The 23,123-nt window shown below is 53.3% G+C and overlaps 1 protein-coding gene across 5 annotated transcripts in view; it reads right to left on the reverse strand.

Annotated features, from left to right (window-relative positions):
• Positions 1-23,123, reverse strand: part of ARHGEF11 (Rho guanine nucleotide exchange factor 11) — a 73,962-nt gene that overhangs the window by 17,480 nt on the left and 33,359 nt on the right. For 4 of the 5 annotated variants that reach the window (XM_083476923.1, XM_083476926.1, XM_083476927.1 and 1 more), the window contains 17 exons: positions 23,009-23,105; positions 21,440-21,562; positions 19,938-19,961; positions 17,901-18,042; positions 17,688-17,784; positions 17,449-17,478; positions 16,062-16,188; positions 15,789-15,968; positions 14,157-14,204; positions 13,228-13,415; positions 11,992-12,138; positions 11,550-11,629; positions 11,312-11,437; positions 10,185-10,302; positions 8,825-9,003; positions 8,655-8,730; positions 84-251 (listed from right to left, as the gene is read on the reverse strand). In XM_083476923.1, coding sequence (XP_083333049.1) covers positions 84-251; positions 8,655-8,730; positions 8,825-9,003; positions 10,185-10,302; positions 11,312-11,437; positions 11,550-11,629; positions 11,992-12,138; positions 13,228-13,415; positions 14,157-14,204; positions 15,789-15,968; positions 16,062-16,188; positions 17,449-17,478; positions 17,688-17,784; positions 17,901-18,042; positions 19,938-19,961; positions 21,440-21,562; positions 23,009-23,105 — 1,950 coding nt within the window. The remainder of the gene's footprint in view (positions 1-83; positions 252-8,654; positions 8,731-8,824; positions 9,004-10,184; positions 10,303-11,311; positions 11,438-11,549; positions 11,630-11,991; positions 12,139-13,227; positions 13,416-14,156; positions 14,205-15,788; positions 15,969-16,061; positions 16,189-17,448; positions 17,479-17,687; positions 17,785-17,900; positions 18,043-19,937; positions 19,962-21,439; positions 21,563-23,008; positions 23,106-23,123) is intronic. The other variant, XM_083476925.1, reaches the window with a different exon arrangement.

Genomic DNA, 23,123 nt, shown 5'->3' on the forward strand with positions numbered 1-23,123 from the left:
TGGAGGAAAAGTCGACCCACCAGGGCCTGTCTAGCTTCCCACCTCTGCATGAGGGCACGTGGTTTTACGGCCTCCCTTCCTACCTGTTGCCACGGAGCGGATGAGAACCGCGTTCAGTTTGAGGACGGGGCTGAATGTTTGTTTGGTATCCGAGGAGCCCAGCGCCATCTTGCTGTGACACTTGAGAACTAACTTCTCATCCTGTTTTTGCAAAAGTACCAGGAGGTCTTCAAGGAGCAAGACGTGCAGATCTAAGAGAGAGAGGGAGGATTTACCGCCCTTTATCAAAAGATCCCAGGGCGGAGTACAAGATTAAAGTTAAAGGAAGCCCTGACTGTTAGGTCCAGTCGTGGCCAACTCTGGGGTTGCGGCGCTCATCTCGCTTCTGGGTCATGTGGCCAGCATGACAAAGCTGCTTCTGGGGAACCAGAGCAGTGCACGGAAACGCCATTTACCTTCCCGCCAGAGCGGGACCTATTTATCTACTTGCACCGCATGAACTGATAGGTTGGCAGGAGCAGAGACCGAACAACAGGAGCTCACCCCGTCGCGGGGATTCGAACCGCCAACCTTCTGATCGGCAAGTCCTAGGCTCTGTGGTTTAACCCACAGCGCCCCCCGCGTACCTTAACATTAAGTACAACATTAAGAACACGTTTTTCAGAGCATAATAATAAATACATAACAAAAAGCGTAAAATAGATAGCATATCAATAAAATAATCATAATAAAAGTCCCCCCACAGATTATATAATGGCCAAAGGCCTGGGTAAAGAGGCGCCTAAAGACATGCAATGATGGCCCCAGGCGAGTGTCTCTGGGGAGAGCACTGTGCAGACAGCGAGCCGCCACAAAAAGGCCTGTTTTGTTGATCTGCTCATATGTGGGTGGGCGAGAGTACCTCTTTGCCTATTGTTTTGAGTATTGCTAATCTGGTTCATTGCTGTTTACAGGGCTTTTGTTTTTCCGCAAGTTCTACGTTATATGAAATTTTAACGTATTTGTCAGAGCTGCTTGAAGATCCTAGCTCACAGAGGATCATGCTAGCCAGCGATCATTAAGTAAAAGTCTTTATTGAATTACAGTTTCCATTCTCACGCTGCTGCGCGCAACTCTACGTCTAGTAGCTAGATCGGCGAAGCTCCGTCTGAGTCTCCGCCCCGTGTGCACCAACTTAATATCCTAGCCTTGCTCCACCTTTTCCGCCTGACTGTCCTCCTCTGGGTCCCTCTACCCCCCGGGGCTTCTTCCTTCCGGGATTCTTCTGACGCTGACCCGGACCCTCCTGCCTCCTTGCGCCGGGCTTTAGGACCTGGTTCCCTTTCGGGGCTGCTTACTGCGCCGCCTTCCTCTGCATTTGAACTTGGCGCGCGCGCCCAACCTTCCACTTTCCTCTTAACCGTTTCTTCGCTCCCCGATGGAGGTGTGGCCACTCCTGACTCATGCCCTCCCTCCTGTGGTGAGCTGCCAGCGCTTCCCCCCTGGCTCCCTTCCTCTTCCCTGCTTCCTGGCGGTGACGCTGGTCCCGATTTCCAGCTGCTCCCCCCTGAGTCCCCTCTGGCTCTATCTTCCTGGGGTGCCCCCCTAGACTCCCCCCTTGCCCTGGCCACTGGTGCTCCTTTCTGTGAATCCTCTGATTCACTGGAAAGACTAGGAGATCTCGGGTCGTCGTCATCACTCATCTTTTCTTCTGCCTCCTCCCCTTCGCTCTCTGTTTCCTCCCTTGCCCGTGCCTCTGCTCCTAAACCCCTGACATCCATCCCCCCCTCGAAGCCCCCCATTCCCCCCTCCCCTCCTTCCGGTGCTGGAGCTGGGGGCTGCTGTTGCAAAGGGACGAACGTCGGATATCGGTCGCTTCCCGTGGCGGGCCTCCATCTGAAGTCTCGCGGGTCTTCCTCCCTGCTCTCGTCGACAACGGTCACCTCCGCTTCCATCTCTGTGCCGCCGTGCTCGAAACCAGGGTCGTCCCCGAAAACGTCCATGTCCGTCTCTCCCTCACTTCCTCCTGGCGGTGTTGCTCGTCCTGGGCCTTCCAGCCACCGTCTGCGGAACTGCTCCTCTGGTCTATCGTCCCACCAATACGAGGGTTCTGATGCAGATCCCGAGGGTGACCCCTCCGGGGAACGGACGTCTTGTGTCGGGTCCTCGTCCGAGTCGAAGCCCCGGAAAGTGCTGGCCGAAAGCGTGGGCGTGAAAAGCCAGTCGTCGAAAAAGTCTGCTGGCATAGGTCTATGGGGGAAGAGGGCATGAAACTCGTCTTTGAGGAGAGGTTCGTCCAAGGCGTAGCCCGGCACCCAGCTGTTCGCACTGGCCGGGGTGCCCTCCTTGGCGAGAAAGTATTCTACCCCCTCTTCCCCCCATCTGGAGTCCAAAATCTCCGTGACTTCGTTGATGCGCTCCTTCTGTGCCACTCCCGCGTGCCCTGTTCTGTCTCTGACCGGACTCGGCGCCGTTCCGGGTTCCTGGAACCTGTGCGGTGCCTTGTAGGGAGTGAGCACCGATCTGTGGAATACCGGATGCATTCTGGAACCCTCCGGAAGTGCCAGTCTGAAAGCTACCGGGTTGACCTGCTCTTCGACTTGGTAGGGCCCCAGTTGTTTATGCCCTAGTTTCTTCTTGGCCAACGACCTGGCCGGCACTGCGTGGGCTGCTAACCAAACCCAGTCTCCCACGTGGAGCTCTTCGCCAACCCTTCTGTGCTTGTCCGCTTGTACCTTGTATGCGTGCTTGGCCAGCTCCAGGTGGCGCCTCAGCTGATCGTGGACTTCCTGCAGCTCCGACGCGAACGCATCTGCTGTCTGCGGCTCCCCCTCCCCCTCCCCCATTCTTTCCAGTCCCGGGAAGGTTCTGGGGTGCCTCCCGTTGTTGGCGAAGAACGGCGTGACCCCCGTGGACACGTGCTTCGTGTTGTTGTAGGCGAACTCGGCAAGCGGCAGGTAATCCACCCACGTCGCAGGCTGTTGATTTGCATAACATCTCAGGTACTGCTGCATGATGGCATTGACCCGCTCCGCTTGCCCGTTGGTCTGCGGGTGTCTCGCCGACGCCAGGTTGATCTTGACGTTCAGGAAGCCCCTCAGCTTCTGCCAGAAATTCGAGATGAACTGCCGCCCCCGGTCGGACAGAATAGACCGTGGCAGACCGTGAACCTTGAACACGTGGTCTATGAACAGTTTGGCGGTTTGCTCCGCCGTGGCCACCTTAGCACACGGAATGAAATGCGCCATCTTGGAAAACAGGTCCACCACCACCAGCACTGCCGTCTTGCCCCTCGAGCTGGGCAGATCCGTGACAAAGTCCAGGGCCACCCTTTCCCAAGGTTCGACCGGAGTTTGCAGCGGTTCCAACAGTCCGGCCGGCGGTTTGTGTACTGGTTTGGCCCTCTGGCAGGTGTCACACCTCGCCACGTAGTCTGCGACCTCCCCTCTCATTCCAGGCCACCAGAAATCCCTGGCTACTAATTCCACCGTCTTCTCCTTGCCAAAGTGCCCGGCCGTGGGCGCGTCGTGCAGCTGCTGCAGCACCTTGGCGCGAAGGTCGTCTCCCGGCACGTAGATGGCCCCTTTACGGATGAGCAATCCATCTCGTAGCTGGAAACCGTCGGCCGCAGCCGTGCCCCTTTGCACCTCTGCCATCTTTGCTTGCGCGAAGGAGTCATCCTGCAACGCTCGTCGCACCGCCTCCAGGTCCACGGTGGCCGCGGCGCACGCCCATACTGTTGGTGCGAAGATGTGCATGGCGGCCGCTGGCGTTGCGTCCTCCAGATACTGTGGCTTACGGGAGAGGGCGTCCGCCATGATGTTAGTGTCCCCCGGGACATACTCTATGCGGAAGTCGAAGTTCGCAAAAAACTCAGCCCAACGTATCTGCCTCTGGTTTAGGAACTGTGCCGTGCGCCAGTGCTCCAGATTCTTGTGGTCCGTGCAAACCTGCACCGTGTGCTTGGCGCCGATCAGGAAGTGCCTCCACGCTTTGAACGCTGCATGAATGGCCAGCAACTCCCTGTCCCAGATGGTGTAGTTCTGCTCGGACTTGCTGAGCTTCCTGGAGTAAAACGCTGCCGGTCGCCACACCCCCTGCTGGTCCTTTTGCAGCAGGACCGCCCCCACGGCTCTGTCCGAGGCGTCTGTCTCCACCCTCATCGGCCTGCTGGGGTTGACGTGAAGCAGCTGCTCTTCCGACGCGAAGAGACGCTTGAGTGCCTGAAAGGACTGCTCCGCCTCCTCTGTCCAAACGAACTTCTTTTCCTTGGAGCTAAGCGTGTCTGTGATGGCCGCTGTCTGCATAGCGAAGCCCTTGATAAACTTGCGATAGAAGTTCGCAAAGCCGACAAACCTCTGGACCTCCTTCCGGTTGCGTGGACTCTTCCAATCCAATACCGCGCGAACCTTGGCGCTGTCCATGGCGAGCCCCTTGTCAGACAACTTGTAGCCCAGAAAATCCACCTCCGTCACGTCAAATTGGCACTTCTCCAGCTTGGCGTAGAGCCTATGTTGCTTTAGTCTGGTCAGCACTTCCGTGACGTGTCTGTCATGCTCCTGCTGCGATTCCGAAAAGATCAGGATGTCATCTAAGAAACAGACGCACGTCTTGTAGAGAAGTCCCGCCAACCCGTGATGCATGAAAGCTTGAAAAACGTGGGAGCCATTTTGCAATCCAAAGGGCATAACTCTGTATTCGTAGGTACCCAGTGGCGTGAACATGGCCGTCTTCCACTCATCTCCCTCCCGCATACGAATGAGGTTGTACGCCCCTCGCAGGTCTAACTTGGTGAACACTTTCCCCTTCCGCACCTTCGCCAGGAGGTCGTCGATTCGGGGCATGGGGAAGTCCGACGGCTTGGTCCCATTGTTTAAAATGCGATAGTCCACGACCAGTCTTTTTTGGGGCGTGTCTCGCTTTTTAACAAAGAATACTGGACTGCCCCCCGCTGCCTTGGACTCTCGGATGAAACCGCGCTCCAAATTATGATCTATGAACTGTTTGAGTTCCTGCAGCTCGTCCTCTGACATGGAATACAGTTTCCCCTTAGGCAGCGCCACCCCCGGCAGCAGGTCAATCTTGCAGTCATATGGTCTGTGAGGGGGTAGCCTGTCTGCCTCCTTCTCGCAGAAAACTTCCAAAAATTCTGCGTACTTGTGGGGAATCGCTTGCAGCGTGCCTAGCAGCAGCTGTGACTCCTCTTCCTCTCCTTCCTGCCGGGGCACGATGCAGTGTTCAGCACAAAAGGAAGAGCCGAAGATCAGCTGCCTCTGGTACCAAGCCAGCGTTGGGCTGTGCTTGTCTAGCCAACTCATTCCCAATACAATGGGCATATCCGATAGTTGAGTGACATTGAAGCTGATGATTTCTTTGTGATTTCCAAGTCGCATCGCCATGGGCGGCGTCTGCTTCACCACTTGCCCCCCTAGCAACTCCCTGCCATCCACCGTGACCACCTGCAGGGGCAGTGTGGCCGGCAGCAACTGTATAGCGTGCTTGTCGACAAAGTCCTGCCCTCTAAAGTCCGCGTTGCTGCCCGAGTCAACTGTGATGGGCACGTCAGTGGTGATTCCATTGGGCAGCTGGAGAGATGCGGTGAGCCTCACCACTGGTTTGGGCGGGAGGGGGTTCACGGGCTGTAAAACCTCTGGGGACTGCGTCACTAACACGTCTGGCTGGGCCCCAGGGCCTCTTCCTCCAGCCAGACTGCGTCGTTTCCCTGCTGTGGTCCCCCTTGCTGCGTTGCTGCAGTCACCATTGCCGAGGCTGCAGTAAGCTTGTGGAGCCTCTGGGGACACTCTTTTGCCATATGCCCTGGCTCCTCACAGACGTAACACTTCCTGTTCCCTCTAGGAGGCTTCGCTTTCACTGCTGCCGGTGCTAGGGCTCTGGTTGCTGACTGAGCCCTTGCACCTCCAACCTCCATAGGTTCGGCTCCTCCTCCTGGCGGAGGCGTGGATTGCGCCCGCGCTGCTTCTCTGGGAAGGAAGGAGGGGCCCCTGGCTGGTTCGCGCCCTCCACGCCCTTCGTCCCTGCTCCACGGACGTTCTTCCAGCCTCACCCCCACTGCCAGTGCCCTCTGAACGACCTCCTGGGTGGTTCGGGGTCTCTCCCCCCTCGCGATCTCATCTTTAATCGAGTTGTGCAGCCCCTCCCAAAAGAGGTCTCTTACAGGAGCCGAATCTCTGTCCCATTCCAGGGCACTGACCAAGGCGAAAAAGCGGGCATGATACTGCCTGACGCTGGCCCTCCCTTGTCTCAGCCCATGCACCTCCTTCCGTGCAAGATCCACGTCAATACTTGATAAAAAACACCCATCCATCGCTTTAATAAAGGCATCTGCATTCTGGAGCGCCGGATCCTTATCTCTCCATAAATTGCGTAGCCATGCTTTAGCATCCCCATGCAAATGGGACATGATGAATCCCACTCTCTCTTGCTCATCTCTAAAGTCTTTATGCAGCAGTTGCAGTGCGCACAGTACGTCGGCTCTAAAGTTGGGATACTGTTGCAGGTTCCCATCGAAGTGAGAGACCAGCCCGCCTGTCCGTCTCGCCAACCCAATTCCCTCCTGCCGGGGTGTCTGCTTTGTCAGCACGTCTAACCTGACCTGGAGATCCCTGCAGGCGGCAGCTGCCTCCTCCTCTCTCTTCCTGGATGCGAGAGCCTCGGCATTCAGTTGTGCCACTGCTTTTCTGAGTTCCTCTATCTGCTGCTCAGCCGTCATGTCGTCTGCCGTTCGTGAGCTCGCTAGTAGGCACCTGTTTCTCTCCCCTCCTCGAGGCTGTAGATGCCCACAATCGTGAGACGGAGCTTACTGTCAGAGCTGCTTGAAGATCCTAGCTCACAGAGGATCACGCTAGCCAGCGATCATTAAGTAAAAGTCTTTATTGAATTACAGTTTCCATTCTCACGCTGCTGCGCGCAACTCTACGTCTAGTAGCTAGATCGGCGAAGCTCCGTCTGAGTCTCCGCCCCGTGTGCACCAACTTAATATCCTAGCCTTGCTCCGCCTTTTCCGCCTGACTGTCCTCCTCTGGGTCCCTCTACCCCCCGGGGCTTCTTCCTTCCGGGATTCTTCTGACGCTGACCCGGACCCTCCTGCCTCCTTGCGCCGGGCTTTAGGACCTGGTTCCCTTTCGGGGCTGCTTACTGCGCCGCCTTCCTCTGCATTTGAACTTGGCGCGCGCGCCCAACCTTCCACTTTCCTCTTAACCGTTTCTTCGCTCCCCGATGGAGGTGTGGCCACTCCTGACTCATGCCCTCCCTCCTGTGGTGAGCTGCCAGCGCTTCCCCCCTGGCTCCCTTCCTCTTCCCTGCTTCCTGGCGGTGACGCTGGTCCCGATTTCCAGCTGCTCCCTCCTGAGTCCCCTCTGGCTCTATCTTCCTGGGGTGCCCCCCTAGACTCCCCCCTTGCCCTGGCCACTGGTGCTCCTTTCTGTGAATCCTCTGATTCACTGGAAAGACTAGGAGATCTCGGGTCGTCGTCATCACTCATCTTTTCTTCTGCCTCCTCCCCTTCGCTCTCTGTTTCCTCCCTTGCCCGTGCCTCTGCTCCTAAACCCCTGACAGTATTATATGATCCACTGCTTCCCTATCTATCTACAATTCTACTAGCATCTCTCGGTATTGTGAATATCACCGAACTTACCTTTTGTTGGTATCTTCATGAACTTATCTAAAAGACTGAGTTAAGCATTTGATAATTCTATTGAAACCAGATATTATACGTTCATTTTAGGCTGGGTAGTTCGCAAGTCTTTGTGGCTTTGTTTAATGTTTTGTATTTTTCTCAGAAGGTCGATAAAGTATGGATAATTATTGTTCTGTATATTAATCGCCAACGTGTTGCATGAGTCGCACTACTCCCTCCCTGCTACAGCATTATACATGTGCATGTGCTTTTCTTTGATGCAAGTCTGACTTAAGGCCTGTCTAGACATAGGAACAAGGGACGGTCTCTCTAGCTCAGGACTGTTGCCATGGATGGACAGCAATGGCTCTCCAGGGCCTCAGGCAGGGAGTCATTCCCCAGCCCTCCCTGGAGATGCTGCCAGTGTGGCTCCTTCTACATTCCAAGCAGGTCTTCTGCCATGGAGCCTTCCGAAGGCTGCTGATCTGGGAGAGCCTTTTAATCTGTGGCCTGTTGTCCTGGAACTATAAATACTATTGTGTGTTTTGAGTTTATCAATGGTTTAAATTTTTTTAAAGACTTCTATTGTTTTAGTCTTTTGGTAAACCACTTTGAGCTTTTTACAACCAAGCAGCTTATACATTTTATTGAATGAATGAATGAATGAGTAACAACACATTGACAGTTTTGATCTTCCAACAGCTAAAGCTCTGCTTGTTTCAGGGACCATGTTCCAAAATTGCTTGGTTCTGTTCATCTTTTCGGAAGCTGCCTCTTGACCCCTTCGCTCGGTCCATCTAGTTCAGTCTTGTCTACTCGGGCTGGCAGCAATGGCTCGCCAGGGCTTTTCGGCTCAGGCAATCTTCCTACAACCCCTCCACACTTTTGATTACTGTTTTAATCGGAGAGTGGGATATAAATTAGAAAAGTCAACCGCAGAGGAAGCGCACACAGGCCTTCACTCTGAGAAGCCGTGCCACACTTGTGTGAGAACACGCACGAACGCTGAGAGGAGCTTTCGTTTTTGCCTGCTACATACCCACAGTCTTATCCTTGCTGATGCGCCAACTCAGAGGGCCCTCGTGGATCATGCGACGGCTTCGGAGGTCGAGGTTCTGGACAGGAGGGGTAGAAAAAGGCAGCGTTTTGAGGAGGATGCGAGCAGGATAAAGCCAGGGACTCAGGTGCCGGGCAAAGGGGGAATTGTACCTTGAATTCCGCTGCCAGCGGGTTGCTAGTCCGCTCCAGCGAAGTGGCATCTAGGCGCTTCTGGTAAACCTCCAGTCGCTGCTGGTTTTCTGCCCGCTTGACTGCCTCATTCACGTACCGGAGGATCTCTCGGCACTGGTCCCGGGCCTGGCAAAGTTTCTTGTGCTCCAAGGTCTCCCCTAAGCAATGAAGGTGAGGAAGAGTTTGGATTTGATATCCCGCTTTATCACTACCCCAAGGAGCCTCAAAGCGGATCACAACCTCCTTTTCCCTTCCTCCCCCACAACAAACACTCTGTGAGGTGAGTGGGGCTGAGAGACTTCAGAGAAGTGTGACTGGCCCAAGGTCACCCAGCAGCTGCATGTGGAGGAGCAGGGAAGCGAACCCGGTTCACCAGATTACAAGTCCACCGCTCCTAGATGGGCTGGCCGGCCACTGGCAAAGTTTGTTTCTATTTATGGGAAACCTGGGAGGCTTTGTTTAAAACACACAGGGGGGTCCCAAAGTGACTTCCACTACAGTCAGACCTCGGGTTGAAGTAGCTTCAGGATGAATATTTTCGGGTTGCGCTCCGCGGCGACCCAGAAGTAACGGAGCGTGTTACTTCTTTGTTTCGCCGCTCATGCATGCACAGACGCTCAAAATGATGTCTCACACATGCGCGGAAGCGGCAAATCACACATGCGCGGGTTGCGTTCGCTTCACGATGCGAATGGGGCTCCGGAACGGATCCTGTTCGCATCCAGAGGTACCACTGTACAATCTAAAAACAATCCTGCATTTAAAAACAAAACGACGTCTGAAAGACAGATCAGCGGCAGCTCTGATACACGATGCAAAATAATCCTTATTGGTTAATGTGAAAATTGGCTTCTGAATAGCACCCACACTTTACAGACACAGCCCCACAGGGCGCTAATGCACAGTGCGCGCACACACACACACCACCGTAATCTCTATGTATGCTGACTCACAACATCAGAAAGCTGACACAAGTTAAAAAATACAGTACAATCGCATCTTACATGGGGGGTTGGTTCCAAGAGTTCCATGTATACACAACGGTCGTGTAGGCCCTAATCCTTGGAGCTGCTCCCACAGCTCATGGGCGAGGCAGCAAGAATCCCCAGCACTCCCAGAGGCCACAGGGCAAGTGGGCCTTGCCCAGGAAGTAGGACACAGAGCTGAAGCGTTATTTCCCTGCTGGGTAACCCCAAGAAGACCAAGCCTTGACTGGACTTAATTTGTGCAATTTCAACCAGCGAGTTGAATGTGCTTAAGAGGAGATTGCAATGTGTAACACTTGAATAGGAAGAGACACAAAAAACAAACAAACAGCCAAATACGAAGAGAGAGATACCGTCCGTGTGCTTGATGATGTTCTCCAGCAGCAAAGGGTACTTCGTCAGCCGCTGCATCTCTGAGATGATGAGGTCTTTGAGCTGGAGGCGGCGGCACTGAGGGTTGCTCTCGGCTTCCTGGGAAAGGCAGGGAGAGAGAGAGAGAGAGAGAGAGACAGGCTTGTGTTTCTCTGGCCTGCTGGCCGCTGAAAAGTCCCTTCCTCCCCCTGAAAATCCCATCACTATCAGAACGGCAAAACAAACTCTGTGAGTTTGCAGAAATGGCAAAATTGACGGCAGTTATTAGAGGCCACTCAAATCAGAGACTAATTAGAGAGTGGGATGGAGTGAAGGAATACATGGGAAAATATGCTTCCGGAATTGAAACATTGATAGAGAATGTGTAAAACGTAAGCAAGAAAATAATAACAGAATCAATTGAATAATTATCAAATTATAACAAGACGGAAGAAGTAAAATATTGAGATCACACATGGCTGAAGGGGAGTGGGGGGGGTATATGGGAACCTATAATATCATTTATAATATAATTTGTTAATTGCGTTGTATTTACATATAGCAAAGGGAAGCCTAGAGCAATTAGATATATTTTAATTTAGGTAATCTATGAAATAGGCTAAGGGATGCGGGTGGCGCTGTGGGTTAAACCACAGAGCCTAGGACTTGCTGATCAGAAGGTCGGCGGTTCGAATCCCCGCAATGATGGGGTGAGCTCCCGTTGTTCGGTCCCTGCTCCTGCCAACCTGGCAGTTCGAAAGCACATCAAAGTGCAAGTAGATAAATAGGTACTGCTCCGGCGGGAAGGTAAATGGCGTTTCCGTGTGCTGCTCTGGTTCGCCAGAAGCGGCTTAGTCCTGCTGGCCACATGACCCGGAAGCTGTACGCCGGCTCCCTCGGCCAGTAAAGCGAGATGAGCACCCCAGAGTTGGCCACAACTGGACCTAATGGTCAGGGGTCCCTTTACCTTTATGTAATAGGCTTATGTTAGAAAATGAATATGGATTTTGAATTTGATGCTTGTAATTTTTTAAAAAAATAAAAAAAAATTAAGAAAAGAAAAGTCCCTTCCTGTCCCATCTCCTTCCTTCCCCTCCATTAGCAGCCTCCTGCCCCATGACGAGGCTACCTGCATGAAGAGCTGGAAGCGAGTCTCCTTCCGCTGCTTGGTTTTGATCAGCTCAAGGGCCATGGACTGGTATGCGCAGAAGCGGGCAGCCATCTGCTGGAACTCCTCGCGGGCAGCCCCATCAAACTGGGGGGACACAAAGAGGGCAGGGGAGAGAAAACACTCCTGGGTTAACCTCAGGTGGGTCAGGAGATCACCTAGTGTCCCCAAGGCAGCCCACGCGGTCTGGGATGCTCACCCGGGAAAGCATGAGGTCCCCAATCTCTTTGACGATCGGCCCTTCCTCTCGCAGCCTCTTCATCGATTCCGAAAGAGAATCTGGAGGAGGGAAGGATGGTGAGGAAAGGAGAAAAGGGAACAGAAGGGGATGGAGTACGGGCCTAGTTTTAAACTCCACACAGGCACTCTTTATTTTCAGTGAAAGGCTCTCAGCAGAGGGCAGAGCTGGCCATTTAGGGTCCAGCCAACATCCCAAATGGGATCAAGGCCACCCTCCGGATTTCCCTGCCCCCTCCGCCCTGTGAGATTTGGCAACTGCGGGGCTCTTTGGCTTTGCTCCAGTTCTCCTCCTGAGCAGGGGGCTTGTGGAGGGGAGACCCACTCTGCCTGCTGTAGAAACCACAGGATGGGGGGGGGGCTGGTCCAAAGGGGCTCCAAGGGAGCAGGAGAAGCAGCCTTACTGTGGATCTCCAAGACCTCTGGGAGGTTGGGGAAGAGGAGGGCCAGCTCCTCCCGGGAAAGAAGGCTCTCCTTTCTCATGCGCTGGTAGAAGAGAACGTCCAGGACACGCAGGATCCGCAAGTGAGAGCCCTCCGTCACAAACAGCTCTGAGGAAAGAGCAGGGGAAAGGGAGAAGTTTCAATTTGTTCTTAAAGATTTGGGTCGTGAAGTAAACCTGCCCTCCTCCTGAACAAAACTGTGCCATCAATGAAGTGATACAGCTGCGTTGTTTAGTCAGACCCCTGATGGTTCCACTCCCTGCTGGCTCTCCAGGGTCTCACACAGACCCTGTTCCCTGGGATCAAACCTGGGACTCTTTGTCCCTGAGCCATGTGGATCCTCCCCAGCCCAGGCGCCAGGACAGAGCTGATGGCTCTGGTTACCAGGGCAGCACACCCACCCCTCATCCATCTAATAATAATAATAATGAATTTTTAATTATACCCCGTCCTTCCCGGTTCAGGGCGGCTAACAACAAATTTAAAACACTTCATTGATGCAACAAAAAAACCTGCATAAAATACAGTATAAAACGTGAATAACAATAAATTCAGAATTCAAAAATCAATTTAGGGGGGAAATCCATCCAATAAACATTAGATGATTGCCAGGGCTAGCTGGCTAAATTAGTCCTATTTGGGCCAGCGAGGACACCAGGGGAGAATTAGCTGTGGGATCCCAGAGTGGGGAATCTTCATAAAAAGGGAAGGAAGGGGAATAAAAAGCTAAGTTTGAATTGAAAGCCAGGCAGAATACAGTGGTGCCCCGCAAGATGAAAAACTTGCTAGACGAAAGGGTTTTTCGTTTTTTGCGTTGCTTCGCTAGACGAATTCCCCTATGGGCTTGCTTCGCAAGACGAAAACGTCTTGCGAGTATGTTCGCTTTTTTCTTAAAGCCACTTGAAGAGGCGCAGTTGGAACGGACCGTGCTTCGCAAGACGAAAAACATCGCAAGACGAAAAGACTCGCAGAACGAATTAATTTCATCTTGCGAGGCACCACTGTAGCTCTGTCTTACAGGCCCTATCTAGGGATTCCTCATCTTCCTTGGAGACATTACAGCACCCCTCAGGGCCAGGAAGCACCCCCACACCCCCGCACTTGGCTGCCTTGGCCCTATGTCAGAATGTCAGAGCTCACCAGGCACGCCCCCCCCCAATGTCTTTCTGACGGCGACCGCAGGGAGACCCTCCTCACCATTGATGACTTCCTGGCGGTCAATCTCCCGCTGCGTCAGGGAAGACACGACTTCACGGCCCACGGTGTGCTGCCAGTTTTGCGAGTCTGGCTCCAGCTCCAGCTCCGAGAGCTGGAAGAGGTCATCCTCCAGCAGGTGGGGCAGGAAGGAGTCGGTGCTGAAGCCCAAGTTTGGGGACTCGATGCTTCTGCGCCGGGGGGGTTAGAGAGAGACAAGAAGGGATGTCAAAAGAGGGTCTCTGAGAAAGGTCCTCCAGCCTCGTAAACTGGGCCTTCCTGGAACTAAGGGCGCATAAGAGCTTCAGAGTTTGCCTGCTGATGCAAACGAGAGCCTTGCGATGCTCCTTCCCACTTCATCTTTTAGCTCCATGTGCTTTTCAAGGCTCAGGTTAATTCTGCTGGATCTGAACTGTATCCAGAGCGTCTGGGAAAGTGATGTTTGCACATGCGATCATTTTCTCTCGTCTCTTGTGGCTGGGTGTTCTGCTCCAGGGAAGGAGCGAGTGAGGTGCCAATGGGCTCACAAGCCCAAAAAGCTGGGTGACCCCTACCCTAGTTCCTTCCTTGCAGCATCTCTCCCAACACAGGGTCTTTATAGCCCCATTATGAGCCAGCCAGACCCAGAAGTCTCTTTCATGTTGCAGGACGCCCCAACTGCGAGACAGACGGAGAGACTCAATTAAGTGAGCGTCCAGTTCAATTTCTGCTCTGGGGGTCTCTGCCACAGTCCAGCGATGGGAGGGAGGACCCCGCCCAGGCATACACAGGACCACCATGACTAAGCACAAGACAGTCGTGGCCTCGTTCCCCCTGCTCCTTTGGGTCACCAAGAATAAGAAGACGAAGAGGAAAACACCTAGACAACACACTCTTCCTGCCCCATGGAAGAATGCCTGTTTCTCCTGGCCCTGGCTGTAAGGGTAGCTCACCTGCGCCCCATTTTGGGAGTGTACGGCGGTGTGGGGTTTTCCAGAGACCTGGAGGCACAAGAAGAGATTATAAATGGTGAGCAGCACAAGCTCTGGGCTTAACACCCTCACGGCTGCGGGAAGGGACCCATCCAGCAAACACTGAAGACACTGAACGCAGACTTCCCCAACCAGGTGCCCCCTGGGGGTTTTGAACTCCAGCTCCCATCAGCCCCAGCCAGCAGGTCAAATGGCACAAGGACTCATGAGGACACAGCCACGATGGCTGGGCTGATGGGAGTTGGAGTCCCAAACACCTGGAAGGCACAGAATGAGGGGAAGAGTGACCCCTTTCCTTTGCAAACAGACAGAGGGCTCCTCAAAGGAAGAAAGGCAAGGATGGGGGGGGGGGGCGAGAAAGGAGCACCATGAAGACAAACATTGCACATCTTAATTAGGGGCCACCTTCCCCCATATATGCCCACTTGGTCACTTTGACCTGCAGAAGTGGCACTTCTAGACGTTCCACATAAGGCCCATTCTGCACCTTTAAGGAGCTGGTATCTCAGCGTGGCACCTCCTACCCTCTGGAACTCCCTGCCCATTGAGATTAGGGAGGCACCTTCGCTGTATTTTGGGGGAGCCTACTAAAATATTTTGTTTGGGCAAAGCCTACCAAGACATGTAGAAGTTGAAAGGTATTTTAACCAGTCATTTCAGCTTAGTATGCACACTTTTAACTTCTTATTTCATTAAATTTGCTTTTTGTAAGCTTGTTTCTAACGCTGGTTCTTTTTTACGGGTCATTTTAAACGTGTATTTTATGCTCTTTGTAAACCACTTAGCAGCTGTTTGGAGTTGGGCAGGATGCAATTTTTGCAAAATAAAGCGAACGAGGGGCAGAAAGCTGCCTTAGCTGCCTGATTACAGTTATTTATTTACTTCATTTATTTAGCAAAAACTGCATCCTGCCTACCTGTAAATAAAACCTTGAAGTGGTTTACAAACAATATAAAAGAGGCTGCTTAAATTGTGTCACCTTGGATGCGAAGGTTCTGTTAACGTTGAATGTTAATGTTGGGAGATAAGAGTTGTACATTTATCCACTCCACGTTTACAGTATCTCCAGGCTTTGTCTTGCACACGGCACCTTAGTATGTTTGTTGTTTGAATGCTTACCAGTCCATCTCTAGTCTAGCTATTATTCTAGTAATTTTGGTTTTATAAGGCAGTTTGTGGTGGTGGTGTTTTGGTGTATCAATGGCTCCTAGCCAGGATGGCTCTGTTCTGTCTCCACAGTCAGAGGCTCCTGAATCCCCACTGGAAACCACAGGTGGGGAGAGTTCTTCTTGGGCTCAGGTCTTGCTCACAGGTTTCCCTTTTGGGTATCAGCTTGGCCACTGTGAGAACAGGAGGCTGGACTGGATGGGTCCACTTTGGTCTGATCCAGCAAGCTATTCTTATGTTCTTAACGCTTCTGTGCCCAACATGGCGCAGAACAGCAGCCCCAAAGATGGAACAATGATAAGCCGCTTCTACAGAGATGCCCAGCAAACAACAAAATTTATCTGGAAAGCGTTCCACTTCTGCAAGGTGCTGGAATACTAAGTACAGAAGGTGGCGCTAGACCTTAAGGAGCTCCCCCCTTTTCACCTGGCAGAGAGGCTGGACGCAGAAGAAGAGGCCGACTGGTGGAGACGGGTGGCCTCAGCCGCGGCGTCCATATCCACGTCGCTGCGTGAGCGAGGCACGTTCTCTGCTTTGCGCAACCTCTTCAGCTCCTCCCGGCCCTTCAGGCTCTCCGACCGGCCGAGTTTGACCTCCGACCTGGAACTGAAGCCACGAGGGAGAGGAAGGAGGGCAGATGAGGACTTGGAGCCCACCTGTCCCCACCCCCCTTGCCGGGCGTTCTGGGCGTCCTCCTACCTGTCCGACTCCAGGAGGTCCTCAGGGAAGCTGCCGGTGGAGAGGCGCTGCAGGCCAGGCTCCTGCGAGTCATAATGCTGGTTGTTCTCAAAGTGCTGGATGATGTTCCTCACGTTGCCGGGTTTAACTGGTCAGAGCGGGAGGGAAAGTCGAGCCGTTAGAAGCCCCACATAGCTACGGACTTAGCTGGGGTGGGGATGAGGGGGCAGACACCAGGGTCTGGCCCAGAAGAAGGTCCAAGGCAGATGACTGTGTAGAGCAGCCTCTCTCAACCTGTGGGTCACCAGATGTTGTTGAACTACAACTCCCATCACCCCTAGCTAGCAAGGCCAGAGCTCAGGGATGATGGGAGTTGTAGTCCAACAACATCTGGGGACCCACAGGTGGAGAACCACTGGTGTAGAGGGAACTGAAGCGTGGCACTTTGGGGGTGGGGAAGGGGGATTGTATCCTGTGCCAGTTCTCCTCAGAGTAGACCCACTGCAACTAATGGACATGAACAGCTTGGGTTCACTAATTTCAACTGGTCCACTCTCAGCAGGCCTTGCCTGGATAAAAGCCTGGAACTCCTTCATTACACAGACACATTCCATGTCTACACAGCTGCCGACGGGATGAGAGGGCCCTGTCTCCGCTCTCCCCTTCACCTGGTCCTCATCCTGAAACCCTCTCCCCACTTGAAGAGGAAACCTAGGATTATGGATTCCCACAAGGGATTCCCACAAAGGAGGAACCCCACGGCCTCAGGCCCAGCCCACTTCCAGGGCCCCCCAAACACCCGCTGGCAAGAAATCAAAGGGGAAGAAGGGCCACTCCTGTAAGCAAAACGACATCAAGGGGACACGGCCTGAATGACCAGTTCTGAAGCAGATGGGAGGGGAAGGGGAAAGGGGTGGCCTTCAGCTCCACTCCGGTGCGTCTGAGAGAGAACGCGGCACCGTCTCCCCACAGTGAACGCAAGGGGTGGTTTGCACACCTTTCCCAAGGCAATCTCCCACCCCGCTGGGGAAGCCACGGCAGAAAGGGCCCTCTGAGGGCAGCGCCAAGGCCACGTTCCTCACGACTGCATGGCAGAGGAGGGGACGCAGCGACACTTCTGTCCTGGGCGCAGAAGTTAGGCAAGGAAACGGAAGTGTGGCTTTTGCATGGGGAGGGGAAAGAGGGTGGGGGAGACCCTGAGCGATGAAATCCAACCCATCCTCACAGAACCAGTGACAACAACAATTTCCAAGGCCTTTTCTGGAAAAAGATACCTTCTCGCCATTTTTTATTTTTTTAAGCAGCAGCAGCAGCAGGGATGGGGTGGGTAAGGGGGGGTGAGCTGGGATGGGGGGGTCAGGGAGAAAAACCTGCAGGGGGTGTGAGTGTGTGTTCCTTTTGTTTTTACCTTCAACAGGGGACAAGGGGACATGAAATGCTGAAAAGGAAAACAAAAAGAATGGAATGTCAAAATCAACGTCAAAATCGCACCGATGAAAAAGACAGAAAAAGGAGGAGGAGAAGCGAGGAGAGGAGGAAGGAAGGAGGAAGCCCAGCTGAATCCACTCCCCCCAAAACACACTGCAGGAGAGGGGGGTGCGCTCAGCACCATCCCCCCCCCTGCCCTCCTCTGCCCCTGGAACTCACTGCTCTGGGAGGAGCTTTTGGGCTTCCCAATGTACTTGAGAATGGGGTTCCGCTTCTTGTCCTCTATGGCGTCCTTATCCTTCTTGGTGCTGCTGCTCTGTTGCGCCAGGAGAGAGAGAGACACACAGACACACACAGAGTGTGTATTAGGAGAGGCACGGGACACACACACACACCCTTCTCTCCCTAACGCCAGCCTGACCACCAGCTCACCTTCTTGGCCTTGGGGAAGAACGGCAGCCACTTGTCTTTCTCCTGCGCCTGGGACTTCTCCACCACACTGACGGGGCGTGCCTCTCGCGGACGGATCCCCACATGGCCCATATAGGTGTTCAAGGCGAAGCTCATGGGGGCGCTGCAGGGAGGAAGAGGGGTCAACTGAGCCCCACAAGGGGAGGGCGAAGGGAAGAGGCTGCTGGCATCAGGGCAGCGCAGGCCAGTGGGAGGGGGAAAAGCAGAGAGAACTCAAACGAGAGGTCAAGGGACCCCTGACCGTTAGGTCCAGTCGTGGCCGACTCTGGGGTTGCGGTGCTCATCTCGCCTTACTGGCCGAGGGAGCCGGCGTACAGCTTCCAGGTCATGTGGCCAGCAGGACTAAGCCACTTCTGGTGAACCAGAGCAGCGCACCGAACTGCCGTTTACCTTCCCGCCGGAGTGGTACCTATTTATCTACTTGCACTTGCTTTCGAACTGCTAGGTTGGCAGGAGCTGGGACTGAGCAACGGGAGCTCACCCTGCCTCGGGGATTCGAGCCACTGACTTTCTGATTGGCAAGTCATAGGCTCTGTGGTTTAACCCACAGCGTCACCCGCATCCCGAACTCAAACTAGAGGGCACTAAATGGCGCAAGACCCCTAACGTCAAGAACGGACAGCTTTAAAGCAAGGGGGTCTTGGCCGGCCTCTGCCTCTCAGTCACCTTCACTGCATCAGAGCGTCCCTGGTCCTGGCTGGCTCTGACCTCCCACAGAAGAGAAAAGCTCTTCCCAGAGAGAGGATGGCACAGGGCTGGTGCTCAGCAGCCCTTTCCGATATTTTGAAATGCTATGACTGTATCAATTTTTTTGAACAATTTGCTCTTGATATTTGCTTTATTTATATGTTACTGTGTTTGATATCGTAGCGGTTGCAGTGTCTGTTTTTTAAATGCTATTGTGGTTATTGTTGAGCTGCTTCGAGCTCAAGAGTTGCTGTTGAAATAGAGGGTTGCAAATATTAAATCGGGTCAATGTTTTGAAAAGTGTGTGTGATAAAGTGTGTGCGCGCAACTGAAGCTCCTTCCAGGGTTGCCCCATAAGGACACCAAATGCCTTCTGGAAGGGCACAACAGGAAATTTATGTACAGGCACTTCACCAGCAAGAAACAGAGCCATAGCAGCTCCATGGCAGAATACCTGCTTTGCAGAAGCAAAGTCGCAGGTGCAGTCCCCACTGGCAGCATCTCTGCGGAGTCGCTGCCAGTTAGTGTGGACGATACAGGACCAATGGCCTGACTCAGCAGCAGGCAGCTTCCTATGTAACGGAAGGGATGCCCAAAGAATTACTGAAGAATAAATGGAATGAACTTCAGCAGGAACACCAAGAGAGACTCGGTTCCTAACTGATCTGTGGGTACCCAGAAACCTAAAACGCGGAACAAACCCTGTTAACTAAACTTTGTGTCTCCTGGCTGCTTTTCAGCCAAATAAAGCCTCAAGGCAGCTGACACGACACACAGTAAAGGTAAAGGGACCCTTGACCATTAGGTCCAGTCGTGGCCGACTCTGGGGTTGCGGCGCTCACCTTGCTTTATTGGCCAAGGGAGCCAGCGTACAGCTTCCGGGTCATGTGGCCAGCAGGACTAAGCTGCTTCTGGCGAACCAGAGCAGCACACGGAAACACCGTTTACCTTCCCGCCAGAGCTGTACCTATTTATCTACTTGCACTTCATGTGCTTTTGAACTGCTAGGTGGGCAGGAGCAGGGACCGAGCAACGGGAGCTCACCCCGTCGCGGGGATTCGAACCGCCGACCTTCTGATTGGCAAGTCCTAGGCTCTGTGGTTTAACCCACAGCTCCACGCACGTCCCTTGACAAGACACATATGTAAGATAAAAACCCAGAAATGAAGCAATATGCCACATGAAAGGTAAAGAGAGCAGGAAAAAGCAGGTCCCTGGCAGCCTCTCAAGGGGGCCCTTGGAATTCTCCCCACCTTCTGAGCAGCCTGAGCTAGTAGTCCTGGGGGGCTGAGGTTCGAGGGAAACACTCACCTCCGGTCCTCTTCGTATTTGGATCTGGAGGAAGGAGACAAAGGAAGGAGGAGATTAGGATGCGTCTTCCCTTCCTACAGCCTCTCCTCCTCTGCTTACAGCCCAGTCGCTTCCAAGAGACGGCTCACAGGGGGTCCACTCCTGCCAGGCAGGAGACCCTCTCTTGCCCATTTGGTCTATACTGAAAACCCGCCTTCCTCCCTGCACACTGGTGCCCTCTGGATGTTGCTGGGACTCCCATTGCCACCACCACCATCATCCTTGACCACTGGGCCATTCCTGCAAGAGGTTGGGCACATCAGCTGCAAGCCACAGGGTCAACCACTCCACTCGCCATTGGCAAGCACATTTCTTATCCCCCAGGACTGCCCTATCGTCTCCCGCCTTGAGACCCACACGCAGGCACATAACCCTCTGCTGTCAAGTCTCCCTGGGGAAATATCTCTGCCCCCCGTTCCCGAGGGACCCAGCCCCACCCTCACCCTGCAGCCAGAGGGGCTGCTTGTCCCTGTAGTTGCACGGAGCCTCAAGCCTGGCAGAGCACCACATGCGCAATCCTCCAGGCAGGATGGGACTGTGGTGGCAGCACAGCCTGTGCCCAGAAATTATGGCTATCCCAAACTGGAGCAGGCCCCTTTAGAAAACCCACCGGGGACTCCAGACCGGAGAAGATTACAGGGGTCACTCCTTGCGCCCCTTTGTGTTCTCCAGTTAGAGGAGGGCCTCGGCCACCGACCAGGGCGGGGTCGATCCTCCGTGAACAGCTATCTCTCTCCTCTCTCTCTCTCTCTCTCACTGAGGGCACTCCCAATACACCAGCCGCAAAACAAGCCGGCCTGGCTCTGAGCCACAACTTCCAACCACCCTTCATGATTCCCTCCTGCTTTATTGGCATTAACGCAATAAAAACGGGTCCTTAAAGAAAAGCAGAAGCCGGCCGTCAAAGTCTCCAGGAGCAGATGGTGAGCAGAGCAACAGGCAAGGAGTTCCTATATGATATCTGGAGCCTTGCAAGGCTGGGGGTGGGGGGGAGCCCCTGCCAGGTCAGCCCCTGACACACACATACTGTATAAAGGCAAAGGGACCCCTGACCATTAGGTCCAGTCGTGGCCGACTCTGGGCTTGCGGCGCTCATCTCACTTTACTGGCCAAGGGAGCCAGCGTACAGCTTCCGGGTCATGTGGCCAGCATGACGAAGCCGCTTCTGGTGAACCAGAGCAGTGCACGGAAACGCCGTTTACCTTCCCGCCAGAGCTGTACCTATTTATGTACTTGCACATGGACGTGCTTTCGAACTGCTAGGTTGGCAGGAGTAGGGACCGAGCAACGGGAGCTCACACCGTTGCCAGGATTCGAACCGCCAACCTTCTGATCGGCAAGTCCTAGGCTCTGTGGTTTAACCCACAGCGCCACCCGCGTCCCCACATACTGTATACAGACACTTTAATGCTGCAGGAAAGTCATCTCAGGTGTGCAATCTCAGATTATACACACACACTCACAGGATGTCTCCAAGCTGAGCGATCTGCTTCTCGGCCACCTGGCGCTCCTTCTGGGGGTCTCCGTCAAGGTCCATCAAGTCGTTCTCCCCGTACAAGCTTCCCAGGCCCATCGTGCGCTTGGTCCTGCAAGGCCAGAGAGGAGTCCCAGGGCAGGATGAAGACACGCCTCGCTCTCAGCTTTCATTCATAGCTCTGTATCCCACCTAACCTGCCTCCGACCCAATTTCCCCAGAACTCAAGGCGGCTTAGAAGATCTAGAAGTCAAGTCATGTGACCCAGAGGAAAGCAGCGCAACACCTGGGATGACGCTATTTCATTCCATTTGGGCTCTCTTTTAAAGCACAGAAGAGGCACATTTGCGGAACAGGTTTGCTTTTTAAAACAGCTCCAGCTGGATGGAAACAACAGCTGTCAACTTTCTGTCTTAGAAAAGGGCACTTCCTCTGGGATCCCTGCTTGCACGAAGGAGCATCGACCCCAAAACAAAACTTTATTCTGTTCTGTTGCAGGTGGAAGTGGGTACCAACTAGGGGATTCACGTAAGACACACAAAACCCCATCAAAACTACTCAAAACTGGAGTAGTGGATTAAACAAGTGAGCTGAAGTCTACAGATTATTATTTTATTTTTTTTAAATTATTTACAACATAACATAACCCCCCAATACAGAAATCCACCCTCATTAAACGTGAACATAGCATGCAATGAGCATAACATACAACAATGCAAACAACCAAATAAAGGACTTCCTTTATCCTGTATCTGGTCTCCTTATTTACTTCTTATAAGCTATTTCCTTTATGAATAATTATTAAGATTTTTCTAATTATAACTTAAATATCCACAAAGTCTCCTGCAGGCATTAATCGAAACAAGTCCAGGTGTGTATTTTAGGGCACTGTTTTGTGAAGTATTCTCCGCATTTTCCCCATGCTTTTTGAAACCCTTGTCTAGTGTGACCTCTAACTGCCTCTGTTAATCTAGCCAGTTCAATATACTCTAACAGTTTGTCTTGCCGTTCCTTATTTGTTGGCACAGTTTCTTTTTTCCAGTTTTTAGCCATTAGGATCCTTGCCGCTCCTCTACAGATTAATTTAATCAATCAGCACACAAATGCACTTCATAGGAATTCTATTTTCGTGATTTGGAAAGTGTCAGGGAAAGGCGTAGATAAGTGTGTGATGATAAATGGCTAATGGGAAGATGCATAACCACCACCTTACCTACCTACACACACACACACACACACACACACACCCTGGGATGAATGCTCATTGCCTCAAAACTGCCCTGTAAACCAATCCAAACGAAAGCTCAGGAAAGACCTAACCCTGAAAATCTCACCTCCGCCATGTAAGCCTTGGGCAAGCGAATCAGGCCAAACGTTGAACAAACTATTTCCCTGGAGGAGCCCCCTGATTCCCTTCTGATACAGTGTGTGTCAGTTCTGCCCCCCAGGCCTTTGGGCTCGCTACCCCCAATCCCTTCACCTCTGCCACCTCCCATTTTCCCTATCAACGTGCTTTCGCAGCCGCAGCCAGGCAAGGCCCTGGGGGATCTGCGCTCACCTGTAATCCTGGATCTGCTCCTGGATCTCGGGCATGACGGCCTCCTGGGCCTCTAGGAAAATGCTCCGGACGTCCTCCCCATTCCGCAGGCAGGAGTCTGGAGGAGCCATGGATT

This window comes from Podarcis liolepis, assembly GCF_965112155.1.
Source record: "Podarcis liolepis genome assembly, chromosome: 15".
In the NCBI taxonomy this organism is placed as follows: Eukaryota; Metazoa; Chordata; class Lepidosauria; order Squamata; family Lacertidae; genus Podarcis; species Podarcis liolepis.